The following is a 15,633-nucleotide window of genomic DNA, read 5'->3' as shown; positions in this document are numbered from 1 at the left end:
TTTATCACTTCAATAAAATCGGGGTGAATACTAATCATCTTAAGATCTTCTTTATTACTATTAGAAGTTGCACCCTTGTTTTTAGTGACTTGAATAACCTTGCCAATTTTTACGGGAGTTTTCTCAATAGTTTTAGCGGAAGAAAAAGCCGTGCTTGGATTTCTAAGTATTTCTTCCAACTTATCAATTCTAGCGGGGCTCTCATCTATTCTTTCATTGAATGCGGGTTCTTTTTCTTTTAGTACTTTAAGAGCGTCTCCCGCTTTTGACCCAATTCTATTAGCAAGTTTGTGCATCCTTTTATCTAATTTTTCAATGTTTTTCTTTAGTGAACATTTTCTTTTCAATAGCATCTAGACTTTCCATAACATGTTCGAGAGTTAAAGTTGTTTCATTACTCATAAGAGGTGGTGAACCCACAAGATTTCCCATAGCATTAAAAGCATCTAGAGAAGGACACATCAAGAAATTCCCACCGGTAATCGTATCAAGGACGAATCTATACCAAGTAGTGATGCCTCGTCCCCCTCCTGGACCCTGTCCGGTTCGCATAACCCAGGAAGCTCTCAGATCTTTGAAGACCAAAGATGATGGGGGATGAATTCCATTGCCATGCTCTTTAAACTGATGTCCTAGCATGCCACATACCGCACACCAATCCGGGAGTTTCTCATACTTAAGCCTATATATCTGGCGCTTCCCATCCCTTATCATCGAGACTGCATTCCTCAGCGGCTTGTTGACATTGATCCGGACCCATACACGATGGAAATTGCCCCTAAATTCTTGTGATTATGGTTCGGCATATAGGACTTCTCCGACCTTTGCTGCTAAAGATGGCACCAGATGAGCATACAAGGGTGGCACATCTTGGATTTGCACCCAAATCTCAATCGTATCAAGCAAGACTGTTGATGGTTTAGCCAATCCATCATACGGTTTGAGAATAACAGCGTCCCCTCGGAAGTGCCACGGGCCATCACGTGTTACTCTCTCCCAATCACCCAAGCAAGAGAACTGCACAGTATATAGGTTATCTTCCAAAGGCTTGGACTGCACTTCCTAGGCTAGATCCCAAGCGGCTCTCATGTTTTTGAAAAACCAATATTTACTTGGAGTCCCTCCCAAGCCGCGCGCCCCTGCCATATATAACCGAGGTGGAAGGAAAGAGGGGGGGGGGGAGGGAAGGAAGTAGGAATCCTAATCCACACTTTCCTTGCCCTCCCCTCCCTTCTCCTCCTCATAGGGCTGGCCTCTATAGGGGCGCACCAGGGCTGGTGTGTTCCCTGACTTGGCCCATAAGGCCCATATCTTTGCCGGGGGTGCCCGAAACTTCTTTCCGGTGACCTGATAAGTACCCGGTACCCTCCAGAACACTTCCGGTGTCCGAATACCATCGTCCTATATATCAATCTTCACCTCTCAACCATTACGAGACTCCTCGTCATGTCCGTGATCTTATTCGGGACCCTGAACTACATTCGGTCACCAAATCATGTAACTCATACAATACTAAATCGTCATCGAATGTTAAGCGTGCAGTCCCTACGGGTTCGAGAACTATGTAGACATGACCGAGACACCTCTCCGGTCAATAACCAATAGCGGAACCTGGATGCTCATATTGGCTCCTACATATTCTATGAAGATCTTTATCGGTCGAACCGTTATGACAACATACGTAATTCCCTTTGTCAATCGGTATGTTACTTGCCCGAGATTCGATCGTCGGTATCTTCAAACCTAGTTCAATCTCGTTATTGGCAAGTCTCTTTACTTGTTTCGTAATACATCACCTCGTGACTAACTCCTTAGTCGTTTGCTTGCAAGCTTATGATGTGTATTACCGAGAGGGCCCAGAGATACCTCTCCGATACTCGGAGTGACATATCCTAATCTCGATTCATGCCAACCCAACAAAACACCTTCGGAGATACCTGTAGAGCATCTTTATAATCACCCAGTTATGTTGTGACGTTTGATAGCACACAAGGCATTCCTCCGGTATCCGGGAGTTGCATAATCTCATAGTCAAAGGAATATGTATTTGACATGAAGAAAGCAATAGCAATAGCAACGGATGGGTCATGTCCGTCACATCATTCTCCTAATGATGTGATCCCGTTATCAAATGACAGCTCATGTCCATGGTTAGGAAACCTTAACCATCTTTGATCAACGAGCTTGTCAAGTAGAGGCTCACTAGGGACACAATGTTTTGTCTATGTATTCACACATGTATTTAGGTATCCGATCAATACAATTCTAGCATGAATAATAAACATTTATCATGAATAAGGAAATATAAAATAACAACTTTATTATTGCCTCTAGGGCATATTTCCTTCATTTTTGTACCTTTCTGTCACTGGTATAGAGCACTGCAAGATTGAACCCATCACAAAGCACCTCCCACTGAAGGTAAATCAATGTAGTTGGCCTAACCAAATGGATAGATCGGAGAGAAATACAGAGCTATGACAATCATGCATAATAAAGTTCAGAAAAGACTCCATTACTTCTCATAAATATTTAGATCATAAATCCACAATTCATCGGATCCCAACAAACACACCGTAAAAGAAGATTACATCGGACAGAACTCCAAGAACATCGAGGAAAACATTGTATTGAAGATCAAAGAGAGAGAAGAAGCCACCTAGCTACTAGCTATGGACCCGTAGCTCTGTGGTAAACTAGTGACGCATCATCGGAAGGCAGCAAGGATGATGTAGAAGGCCCCCGTGATCGATGCCCCCTCCGACAGAGTACCAGAAAAGGCCTCCAGAGGGGATCGCAGAAGAACAGAAGCTTGCGGTGGCCGAAAAGTGTTTTGGGTGGCTCTGTGTTGGTTTGGAAATATTTGTGAATTTGTGGAGGCGGAATTAGGTCAAGACGTGCTATGGGGGGCCACAAGCTCAGGGGACGCCCCCTGGGCGCGCCCTACGAGCTTGTCGCTCACCCGTAGCTCTGCTGGCCTCCTCCTGAACCTTCTAGGGTCCCTTCTGGTCAAGAAAAAATCATCATAAAGTTTCGTCGCGTTTGGACTTTGTTTGGTACAAATTTTCTTAAAAGCCAAAAACAAGCAAAAAAGAGGAACTAGCACGGGCTTAATAGGTTACTTCCAAGAAATAATATAAAATAGCATATAATTGCATATAAAGCATCCAAGATTGATAATATAATAACATGGAACAATAAAATTTTTATAGATACATTGGAGACGTATCACCACCGCCCGCAGAGCCTGCTCCCAGTCGACGGGAGCAAGCTCGTCAAAGACGGCGTCCAATGGCACGAATGGATTCCAGTGATGAAGCCAGGAGATGATTCAACAGGAACGACGACGGCACCCCGAACCCCCTCCTTGTCCAGCGCCTCCCCCACCACCGCGCGAGACGGTCCAGCTCATTAGATAGATAGGTGAAGAAGGATACTAGGTCCGGAAGCCGTAGCTCATAGAAGTCGATGGGGTGATCGAATGGGTTTAGCCCGATGGTCGGCATGGTCGCGCTGGCACAACAGTACGCATCGCAAAGCTTCAACACATGTGTTGTAACATGATCCAGCAAGCGGTCGAGTCAACCTTGGACCTCCTCACGATCGGCCCGTTCGCGCTCCAACTGACTCGCCATCTCGGCAAGCTGACCGCCTAGCGCATCTGTTGATTCTCGCAACAACGCCGCCGACGACTGAAACACCTTAGTGGTGTACTCCTGCCGCTTTTGGAGCTCCGCGAACAACCTCTCATAACAAAGGAGCAACTCACTCTTCTGCTCCCTGAGCTCACGGAGCTCCACGTCCTTGGCCTGGAGTTGCGCATCCTTGGCCTAGAGCTCCTCTATGAGGCGCCTCAGCTCAGACACTGTGATCTCGTGTGCCCCCATGGAAATCGGTAGAAGGAATGGGGAAGGCAAGCAAGAGGGGGAGAAAAGGCCAAGCTATCTACGGCAATGTGGAGGGAGCCAGAGCATGAAGATGGAGGTCCGCTGCCTGATCCTAGAGGTCCTCCTCCTTATAGAGCGAAGATCAATCAATACTCCTAAATCTTTTGGTTTTCCCCATGGGAAACCCCAATTCATGCCCTTTCAAGAGGCATCATGACCCATGTCGCGTCCAAAGACCAAAGCAACGCAGCGGTGGATATTTTAATTTTACCTAGCAACTAGTAGCAACAAATGAGAAGGCAGTATGACTACTGAATACGCCTTGTCTCTCTTACGATTCTATACACGGCTAAGCGAAACCCGAGACTGCAGTTCACCATAACACGTCGTAATAATAGGAGTTTCTGGTATTGCGGTTAAACGCTAAACGATATGGCGCGTTATTTGTTGGAACGCCTTTTGGGTGGGCGCGTTTGGCGGTTGCCACGTTGGCGGCCGGTCATCGGCGTCGGTCAAAGGCGCCTTCAAGGGCAGCGCTGCGACGTGCAAGTGACGCGCCTGCTGGTCCGACGCGAAAGGGGAGTCAGGCGACGAGATAAGTTTTTTTGGGGGGGGGGGTCAGTGGATGAAATAAGACCATCTAAGGGTCATTGTAAAAATAAGGGTAATGTTTATACCCGGTCGACCGGACGAATACTCCGCCGGTCACACGCGAGTCGTGCGACCTGTGTGGACCCGACGCTCGCGTCGCTCGTCACGTGTGCCTGTGGCCCACAAGCTGCCCAACCGCTCCATCCTTATCCCCCTCAGTCTTCTTCCACCTAGCGTCAGATCCAATCCTCTTTTCTTCCTTAACCGCGTCGCATTCAACATCTCACCCAACCTCTCACCTCACGAGCGCTGTTGAGATTTTTATGCGGGAGCTGGCGGTTGCCGGCGTGCTAATGCGAGGGTTGGCGGGGAGTGACGCACTGGGGTGCTGCAAACCCCATCGACGTCAATTTTGTTGGCCGTTATGGCCACGGTTGCTTGCAACTTGGGATGCCATGGCCGTCCCTATCCTCGCCCCCCCCCTCGCGCGGTGGCGAGCTAGGACCGGCGACTTGCTGCAACCGGTGTTGGTGTTGCATCCGGCCGCCGCGTTTGCTGGAACCGCACGCAGAGATGCTGGAACCGGCAATCTCTGGTGTTGGAACCAGCGTTTGCTCGTGCTTTCGACAACACTCCAACGATGTTGAGCTGCAACCTTGCTATGATTTGTTGCAAACACCCATGACAAAGATGCAACCAGCGGGAGTCCATCCCGGCGGTGGTGACCACGACCTGATGGAGGTGCTACACCCACGACGCGCCATGCTGGAACCATTTTGTTTTTTGCTGCAACCATCCCCAATGTTTGCTACTACCGTCTTCAGATTCTGCTGGAACCAACCCAATTTTTGCTACCATCGTCTTGGCTTTGCTGGAACCGCGTCTCATTTTGCTTCCACCACATTGTATTTTTGCTGGAACGGCGCCTCATGTTTTTTTGCTTCCACACATTTTGTGTTTTTTGCTAGAACAGGTGTCCTATTTTTTGCTTCCACCGTGTTTTTGATTTGCTGGAACCGGCACAGGGTTTTGCTTCCACCGTGTTTTTTTGCTTCTCCCACCATTTGATGCTGCAACCAGTGACCAGGAAGACCGGCGAGGGCGAGGGCCGGCGCCCGCGAGGGCAACGGCCGGCACCGGCGAGGAAGCTGACCGACGACGAGGCGGTAGGTGAGGGCAGCAAACAGAGAGCTTGTGTGGCTGGCGAGATGAAAGGAGCGACGAGATGCAGGGGAATCTTTTTTGTACCGGCCCGTTTTTAATCAAGACTAAGTGCATCGTACGGTTAGCATCATCCAAATCGTATGGCTGCGTTGGGCCGGTCCGCCGGCGCCTATCACCCGCCTAAAAATAATACCAATTGTAGCGCCTACGTCACATGAGCCCATGTCCCATTTCGTGTTTGTGGAATCCAGGCAGGCCCGATCGGACGGCTTCATCGATCGCCTCATAAATCACGAGCGTCAGCGATTCCCCGTGCAGCAGCTTCATCGATGGCATGGCACGGCTTCGCGCCGTGGTCTGCTCGATTCCTCGTGTAGCGGTCAGTGCCCAGACCAGTACTCACAGTGCAATTATCACGCAAGCAGCCCAGGGTGCTCCTCCAGTGGCCGTAGCAGTCCGCCCATGCCCCCAGCCAGCGAGCAGAGCGGGGCGGAGTGCCGAATGATGGCGCTCCGGGTCCGGAGCCGGGCCATGGCAGGCAGCGGCAGCGGCGGCGGCGATGATGATGTCCCCCGCGCGACAGCGTCGCTGGCCCCGCCCCGTACGCGCGCGCTCGAACCTCGCTTCGCGTCTGCCGTTCCGCGGCCCTCGTCGGCCAGCAGCACGTGCCGCGGGGCCGCCGCGCAGGCCACCGCCGCGCCACCCCACACCGAGCCGGGCGAGTCGCAAAGCGGCGCAGCTTTGCGGAAAGGAAAGCCGCTGCCGGCCGTGCCCTGCCCCCGCGTGTCCGGACTCCCGAACCCCCCTACCTCCCCGACGCGGCCTGGGTTTCCGATGCTACAGCGACACCACCACCACCTCATCTGCGTCAAGGCTCCTGTCATGTGCTCCCAATTGGATCGTGGTGTGGGAGCCCTGGCTGGTTGGTTGGTTGGTTGGGAGTAGATGATATGCAGAGAGAACGACTGTCCAAATGCAATGCTACTGCATCACACAATGCATCAGTTTCCAGCATCAAGTTCGCACGATCGTCTCTGCTGACGAGGAGGAATTTCGTCGTCCCACAACTTGGCACGATGGCTTCTGGAGTAGTATAATATAGCACTAGCTTTCTTTTGTCTGAACATATATAATCCAGTAGCTGTTTCGTTTGGATAAGATCGACGAACCAGAGTAGGAGCCAAAAATACATAAAACTGCTTGGATAGATAACTCTTATCCTGAGTAGCACCAACAACATGATCAAAATTGCAATACTATCATCCCTAGTCGTCCTCAAGAAAAGCTCTGCTACAAACAAGCAGACCAAAATACTAGTAGCAATCAGCCTACAACAGCTGACCAAGATTCCGTAGGTGTTCTATCACCAGTTCATACATTTTGCGTCCACATAAACACACGAATTTCAGCACTCAGTGCATGTCATGTTTACATTTGAAACAAATTATGAAGGCTACCTGGTGCCGAAAATTGTATGGATTGGCATGGCATTGCTCAGCGATCACTTGCATTCTAGGCCCGCTTCCGCTGCTCGCCGTGGCGTGCTCTTCCTCCGGTTCCCAATCTGCCTGAATCCATTGGTCCTGGCCGATTCATCGCTGCTTGATCGAACGCTGGAATTGCTGTTCTCTTCCAGGACGATGTTGGGGCTCTCCTTCAGTGGCCTGCCTCTCTTCACACCAGCACTTGCATTCAGTTTAACATCTTTGCCATCTTCATCGCCGCCATCGACGTCTTCTACGAAATTCTCAACATCAACCTGTTCGATTTTATCGGCGAAGTGCTTCTGCGGCCTCCCTCTCCTCTTTCTCGCTGGCACCACCTCTTCGCCGCTGCTTCCTTTGTCTTCATGGCTCCTGGCAATGGCTGCCGTCCTTCCTCTGCCTCTGCCTCTTCCTCTACCCATTGATCGGTTCAGCTCAGCAGCAGCAAGATACTATAGATTGGTTTGGGCTACCAATGAATCGGCTGCTTCTGTTTATCAGTTTGGTTACTGAAACTGGAGTGTTTTACAGAGATACCTTGTGCTAAGATAATCCAGCTAAAGTTATCCTATAAATCTGCAGTAGTAGTATGAAGAACAGCGATTACAAATTCTTACTCCTGAACGAGAGGTGAAAAGCCTCGGATTTGGATTGATAGAAATCAACAAACTGACTACTGAACCAATCTACATGCCGTTATAAAACAAGCTAGTACATCACCAAAATGTTCTATGGCGTTCTTGGCTTGTGTATGTGAGAAATGAGCAAGTATGATTCTTATTCATTCTCGAAAAAAGTATGATTCTCATTGAGATCCATGACAATCGAAAAGATGCAAATTCAGATCAAGCAACCCAAATATCCAGACGCAAGCTACAGCAAAACAATACGCATCTGACGGATACAAACTTAAATAAATCTCTTACAAAACATATAATCTATCTATGCAAGAAAGCAGAAAGATAAACAAGGACTGATTCAAATCAACAGCTGAACCATTTCTCAAATTAATGGACGGAAAACGAGGAACTGACCTGCCACAAAGCTGGCGTCTACTCCAAGCAGCAGCACCAATCTCCGCAAAAAAAGAAGAAGATAGAGCTCTCCTGGCGCTAGAGGAAAAGAAACGATGGATCGGTGATAATCTCTGGCTCGCGATGCCGGAAGTACAGCGGATCGGGAGGCAGCAGCAAAGATTGCTATATGTGGCGTGTGCGAAGCGGGAGGGGGGCTCTTATCGACGAACAGCTACCAAAGCTAGCGCTCTGGCACTTCTGGATGGCCGAGCTCCAATAGCTGCTGGGGCATAGCAGGCAGCAGCTGGGGCGAGAGAGAGAGAGAGAGGGGGAAAGAGAGGGGGAGCTAGCCCTTCTAGATATATTGTTGAGGGGTCATTTGCCCATTGTTTATCATTTTTACTTGCAGCCTACCCACCGTTGAAGATAGTTATGTGCTTCTTGGCAATTTCCGGGCTTAAAAAGTTAATCGGCGTGGATCCCTATGAACGTGCTGCGGTTTTACCATGATGGCATTTTTGTTCAGTGTTAGCGGATGTTTAACGTCGGTAGCAGTAGTTGCCTTGCCTGCTTTCAACACCTGACACAGCACCCCTGTGCCTGTGCCTCCTAGGGTTACCAAACATTCTACTGGTCATGTTCTACTATTTACCGCACAGTATTAGCCGTGCCCTGCATGTTTCTACTCGGCGTGTTACCAGCTTATGCAGTTGTCTAAGAAGTATCAACGTTATTAATTAATTATTATCTACAGTGAAATGGCACTTAGTTACCACTACCAGACAGTACTTACTAATTAGACAAAGCCGAGTCCACTCCAGCTCCTGTGGCAAGTGGCTCGACTAAATTATTTCTGAATCCTGACACGGCACTGCACCGTGATTTCTTCCCCTCTCTGCTTTGAATTCGTATTTCATCTTCTTATTTACAATTTACTAGCGTGGATTTTGGATCGGGGTGATTTTTTTTCTAGATAAAGGACCAAAGCTAGGACGCGTACCGATGATCAGTGGTGTGGCACCACCGTATCTCTACACAAACATGAAAGAAGACGGGTGTACTTGCTGCTCTTGATGTCAGGTCCTGGCCGAGTTATTGCCCTTCAATTCTCACCGCTAACTTGTGAGCTCGGCATGCTTGAAACATGAACTGTGAATTGAAAAAAAAACAATTTTATTCGGTACAGTAAAAAATAGCATTCTACAGCAACTCAGTGCAGCAAAAGATTTTGTGTTTCGTCACCACCTCCGGATCTGCATCTGCGCTCCACCTGCAGCACTAGAGGCGTCAGCTGGGGTACAGTTTACGCTGAGGTTTTGCAAATAAAGCGAGGGAGATTAGGACCACGTACGGCCCTTGATGACGCACGCTGCAGATCCACGCCATCTGATCTGCTGACACGAAAAAGCCGGAAAAATGACCTAGGTGCAGACCAAATTGCAGGAGGATCAGACCTACCGATGCCGAGATAGGCCCCCCTCTGCCTCTTGTTTCAGCTCAAATCAAATCCAACACGTTGGTTGCTCGTCGCAGAGGTTTCCGAAGCTGATGATAAAATCCCTCGAAGCCAAATCTGTTGAAAGTTGAAACGAGTTTATTTATTGTTAGATGGATCAGCCGCGTTACGTGCATCTCAAGTTTCTAGCGTACGTTCGTCGCCGTGAAGGCCACCCTTCACCAGCCTGAAAACTGGGAATAAGACATTAGATCAACACCGGTCATATATAACCTCAGGTTTCTAGTCTCGGTTCGTCGTCATGAAGGCCACCCTCCACCAGCCTGAAAACAGAGAACAAGACATAAGATCAACATCCGTCATGTATATAACCTACGACGAAGCTAACCGTTTGGCAAACAATTTCAGAAAGACAGAAAGAGACAGAAACTATACCTGGTTCCATTATAATGATGTGAGTACAGTTTTTGGACTGCAAGGATAGCAACCACTCACAAGTAGAAGTATGGCTATACAAAAAAATAATAAGATTGGATTACAATGTCACGATGACAATAAGATTTTCCGTGCAGCTTGCATCGCCGAGCCTAAAACTCATATGAAATGGAGACTAAGATTTGATTACTATCTCGAACACAACACCCAATGTACAATACAACACGAGAAAATACAGACCATGAAGGCACTATCCAAATCGTATGTTTTCGATGTTCATCACTACACGCTTTGAGCACTTTCACACAGTTACAGTACACTATTTGGGCAAAGATTTGATAAAATTGACAATGAGATCTACCATCTGGGCATCAAAAGCAGGACCTTCCATTTGGAAGTGACCGGCTCCTTCAATCAAGTGTGTATCAACCCGTCCAGCAGCAGACTTGAGCTTGTTTTGCAGCTGCTTTACGCTCGTAAAGCCATCTTTGGTTCCCATGATGAATAACTTTGGTTTCTCAGACTTGAGGATAGCATCATGATGTCTGCCGAATAGGATTGAGGCCAATAAACCAAATGGGTACCCGATGCTAACATAGCCAACCACCTGGTCAACCTTATCAACTGCAGATCCCGCAATTGGTGCTCCTGTGACAGGAAACTAGACTGAGATACATGACCAAACATAATTTAGTAGTTACATGAATGGATGAAGAAAACTAGTAGGCATAACGATTTCGTCATCATCCTGTATTTTGTGCAACAGCACAAGTTCTCTTACCTGTACTTAATTAGTTGCCACTGCTTTGCACTGTGTTAACATTACGAAAGACCCTTGCACACCAATCCAGTTAGGAGCACAGGGAGCAGTACTGGGTAGAGGTAAGCAGAGTAGGTGTGCTTTGCACACCTCATTACTGTCAAGTCAATACTAATCTTTAGGACAGATGAGTGGCCAAAAATAGGTACAGCACAACTGTCTAATGTCCAGGCTGCTTCTGAGAAATACTAATCTTCTAAGTCTAGTGTCCTGCATTAATGATCGGATGAAAAGTAGTGGTAATGACCTAGCAAGAAAGGTTGCTTCTGAGAAGATTGGAGTTACTCTAAAAATAGGATAAGGTCACCACGGGAGCCTCTTAGTCCTACGGGATACTTAGCACCTGCTCAACTGCCCTGAACACATTTCAGTGAGTAATACCCAGCTGTTAGTTAGATCTTTGGACTTTAGGGTCACTGAAATAGTAAGAGAACTGTATGATGAGTACATTTGAAGGCAAATTCAATGAGGAGAGAAAGTTTGAGCTTATGCCAACTCAAAGAGAACTGTAGGTGTGCTTTCAATTCTGATGCAACAGTGCAACACATCGCCTATTCATTAGTCGCTGGTCAAGATGAGTGTATAATTGTTGTCAATTGCTTATGCCAATTGTTGACATACAGTTTCAGAAGAGGTACTTGTTTGGTCAATTTTATTACTGGCCTCACTGAATCTCGCGTCATGGCAAACTGAACATGCATCGCCGCATCGGTGGAGAAGACCAGGGTATCCTACGTTAAGGATTGGCTGAAAAATAGTGGTGATAACCTAACAAGAAAAATTGCTTCTGAGAAGATGGGGGTTGCCCTAACAATACGATAAGGTCAGTCACTGGAGCCTCTGAGTCTTAAGGGTTGCTTCGCAGCCGCTCAACAGCCCCGAGCACAAATCAGTGAGACAGTGAGTAATACCCAGCTGTTAGTTTGATCTTTGGACTTTGGGGACACTGAAGTAATAAGAAAATTGTACGATGAGTACATTTTGAAGGCAAATTCCATAAGGACAAAAGGTTGTTCGAGCTTTCAATTCCGATGCAACAGTACAACGCATCGCCTATTCATTTCTGGTCGCAGGTCAAGATGAGTGCTTAATCATCAATTGCCTAAGCCATCTGCTGACAGACAGTTTCAGAATAGCTACTGCACTAGTTTGGTCAATTTGATTCCCGACTTCGCTGAATCTCACAACAAGGCAAACCGAACACGTACGGACAGGATCGAGGGGATCGTCGGAGTTAACCTACCGGCGGAGGAGCCGACGAGGAGGACGGCGCGCGGCTTGAGGGTGTCGGCGACCCAGCGGCAGACGGCGACGACGTCCCTGACCTCGCTGGAGCCCGTGAGCGAGGCGCGGCCGGTGGAGCGCCCGGCGCCGCGCATGTCGAAGGTGACGGCGCGGTGGCCCCGCTCCGCGAGGCCCTGGGCCATGCCGCGCAGCAGGCCCTGCACGCCGCCGAGGATCGTGTAGGGGTGCACGAGCACCACCGCCACGTCCTCCGCGTCCTCCACCGGCGCCGCCGGCTTGAAGAGCCGCACGCTCAGCTTGGCCCCGTCAGCCGTCTCCACCGTCGTCCACTCCATCCTGCTCCCGTCCGCTCCGGCCAGTCCACTCCGGGGGGCTGAGCTACTTCCTGCCTCGATTTGATCTGCCCCGTAGCATTTTTTTCCTTCCTTGACTTCGGTTGGTTTTGGGTAGTTGCCTTGGTTAATGCTCGGTGGGCTGTAAGCCCGTTAGGCCGTGGTACGGCTCGCTTGCAGAGGCCGGCGCTTCTGGGCTTCTGGGCTGGGGCCCACTCAAAAAAATTCATGGCCGGTGCTTATGCTCCCCAAGTTATGGGCTGGTATTCTTGGGCGCAAAAAGGCCGGACGATTTCTTCCCTTCGCTAGAGAAAACTGATCATTGATCTGCGGACCTAGCTGCTGCTTGCCGCGTAGGCCCGATGTGGTGCCAAGGCTGGGTAGCTGCCAGCTGCTAACCTCAAGCAAAAAATCCCATGGCACTCGCGTGTAGCCAATCTGATCAACAACAGTCGATGTCAAATCCTATGGCATTCGAGAATAGCCGACATGACCAACAACAGTTCATGGCACATTGCTCTCTACTGCTATTGTGCCACTAGTGCTTGAAAACACCTTGCAAAAAAAAAACTATAAGATGTTGCACAACATATTTGTCATGGTTGGTATCGTAGATTAAAGTTTTCTAGCATCTAATAAGCGCCTTCTGCAATTCCAACACATTTTGTACATACAACCTCAAATGGAGTTTAAGGGAGATTAAACTCGAAAGTAGCTCGGTTACAGCTAGCTCAACAAATAGCAGTCAATCCAACAATGTAGATTCTTTCATCTCTAGGCAAACATGCACAACACCATGCATCATATTGCCAAATACTATTAGGACACAAGTCAATTTCTAATGGTATATTCATGTCTAAAAAGTTACAATGTCAAGCGCGTCGAAAAATGTTTTCAGTAATGGAGAATAAGTTAGAAATCTCTACTCCTAATGGAGCAGTTGGTAGCCTAGTACGGTTTATTTTCTTTCGAATTTACTTCGTCCCACCTCCCACCACCCCCTCCCACTGGTTTTTCTTCTTCCCATTAAAAAACCGAATCCCATTAAGGGGAGATCTTGTTCCGTGTTTCCTTTGGTAGTTGTTGATTTAATTCAATCATGTAAATAATAATTAATTAAGAATTCAGAAATTGCACCATATATGGGAGATCTCACCTTACTAAAAGACAAACATACGATTTTTCTCGATAATCTTCCCTAATAAAATAAGATCCTTCATGACAAATCACTAATCCCGCGCGCTATGCGTTGCAATCTCAAGTTTCATATGGGCGTACGCATCTGCGCGCCCCTCCGGAGGGACGTCGTCCACGACATCGTGGAAGATGTTGTGGCTGGGCCAAACGCTGGCGCAATGCTCGAGAATGCCCGGGCATGGATCACGGCGTCGAGGATGACCGTAGCGGGAGGCGGGTCGTCATACCGCCACGTGGACGCGGTCATATTATATTTCTTGTCGGTCAAACAAAGAGCCAGCACGGCTACATTCTCAAATCAAGTGTGTACATTTAAATGTCAAGAACTCGTTAAGGGCATGTGTCCTACATTACTTAGTAGTCGCCGTCATAGTCGTTTGTAGCAGCCATTCATGTGAAAATAATTTAGAAATCGAGCACTGAATCAATTTGGAAATCAAACCATTGATGCAACTAATCAGCTAGACAGTTAATTGCGTATGCATTTAGTTAGGTCCATTTGAGTATGAATTTTTTTCGCACCGAATCAATTTAAAAATTGAGTCATTAATGCAACTAATTAATTTGTTAGACAATTTTTATGCCTACAGATAATTAGAAGTAGGGATTTTTTCCAATTCATCAGATAATTACTTGATTTGGTTGGCAGGTAATTAGGCATGCAGAGAATTAGGTCGGTCGTTAATTTTTTGTGTACTTAATTAATTAAGCAAGCAATTAGTTGTGACGAATCATTTTGAAAGCGCTCGTGGGCAAGAACGATCAACGGGCTCTCAGCTACATGGCCAAGCACCGAGCACCGCTTGGCAACATGGACAACGACCACCATGCGCTTGCGACATGGGCGACCTCGCGTTCACCAAGATGGATGAAGTCTATGCTCCGCAGGATGTCCACACGCTGAGAGTTGCCGAAATGTTTGCGGGTAAGGACAACACGACACAACACTGGCCAGGTGGTTCATGTTATAATAAAAAGAAAGAGTGTTCCAAAAATAAGAAGGAAAAAGAACTAAAGCCACCAAGTGATGCATGGTGTTGGAGAAAGAAAGAGTGTTTCAAATAATAAGAGAAAAAAAAAGAAAGAAAGAGTATTTTGGAAAATAAGTATGAACGAGAACAAAAGTTGGCGAGGAATGAGAAAGAAGAAGATGAGTGCAACAGTACAACGCATCGCCTATTCATGTCTGGTCGTAGGTCAAGATGAGTGCTTAATCGTCAATTGCCTAAGCCATCTGCTGATAGACAGATTACCAATTTGATTCTCGGCTTCCACTAGTACAGCAAGCTGCTAAACAAACGGTTTTTAACCCCTTTCCGAGACGGCCTTTGGAACCGTCGCCAAGTGAGTGTGGGCGATAGGGGGTCCTTCCCACACGACACAAAAATCATCGGGGATATGCCCTCCTGGCACACACGCTCGGCAAAATAAGATCGTGTGCGACCGGCGAGCACTCAAATAGAGAAATACGTACATTAGTGCTAAAAAAATACAATTATACAGGTGAAATCATTTCCGGTCGTAAGTACATCCCACACAGTCAGCCAGCGCTAAACGTTTCCGTTTGTATATACATCCCACACAGTCGCTTTAAGGAAAACGTTTCTGTGCGCAAGTACATCACACACAATTTTCCCGGTTAAATCTTCTGTGATAGCGTTTCCATTGTACACGGTATTAACAATTTTATCGTTTGCGTTATTGGATTCATCACACACGGTGTCTAGAAAAAACTGTGTGTCAAGGGCTATCCATCACACATAGTTTTTATGTGGTAAACGTTTGCGCCAGGTGGCCTAACGTAAACAGTTTTCAAGAGGATGTTGTGTGTGATTGTTCATTAATCTAACACGGTTTATTCTTAGAAACTGTGTGCGTTATTGAATGCATCGCACACGGTGTTTTCTCAATAACCGTTTGCAATAGAAAAACACAATTAGCAGGCTAGTTATCTGATTTTTCATAATCCATTTATTAATCTAATTGACATTTCATATTAAGCACAC

At 47.5% G+C, this 15,633-nt stretch overlaps 2 protein-coding genes across 2 annotated transcripts; both read right to left on the bottom strand.

Annotated features, from left to right (window-relative positions):
• Positions 1-6,829: 6,829 nt before the first annotated feature.
• Positions 6,830-8,544, bottom strand: LOC123145292 (uncharacterized). Its single transcript, XM_044564665.1, has 2 exons — positions 8,161-8,544; positions 6,830-7,702 (listed from the first exon to the last, which is right to left on the bottom strand). The coding sequence occupies exon 2, from the start codon at positions 7,546-7,548 to the stop codon at positions 7,144-7,146; it is 405 nt and encodes a 134-aa protein (XP_044420600.1). The 5' UTR covers positions 7,549-7,702; positions 8,161-8,544; the 3' UTR covers positions 6,830-7,143.
• A 1,566-nt stretch (positions 8,545-10,110) lies between these two features.
• On the bottom strand, positions 10,111-12,521 carry LOC123145291 (uncharacterized). The gene is made up of 2 exons (XM_044564664.1): positions 12,097-12,521; positions 10,111-10,681 (listed from the first exon to the last, which is right to left on the bottom strand). The coding sequence occupies exons 1-2, from the start codon at positions 12,431-12,433 to the stop codon at positions 10,353-10,355; spliced, it is 666 nt and encodes a 221-aa protein (XP_044420599.1). The 5' UTR covers positions 12,434-12,521; the 3' UTR covers positions 10,111-10,352.
• Between the last annotated feature and the right edge of the window lie 3,112 nt (positions 12,522-15,633).

This window comes from Triticum aestivum, chromosome 6D, assembly GCF_018294505.1.
Source record: "Triticum aestivum cultivar Chinese Spring chromosome 6D, IWGSC CS RefSeq v2.1, whole genome shotgun sequence".
NCBI lineage: Eukaryota > Viridiplantae > Streptophyta > Magnoliopsida > Poales > Poaceae > Triticum > Triticum aestivum.
The sequence above is the reverse complement of the archived record's forward strand: the minus strand, read 5'-3'. Positions and strand labels throughout refer to the sequence as shown.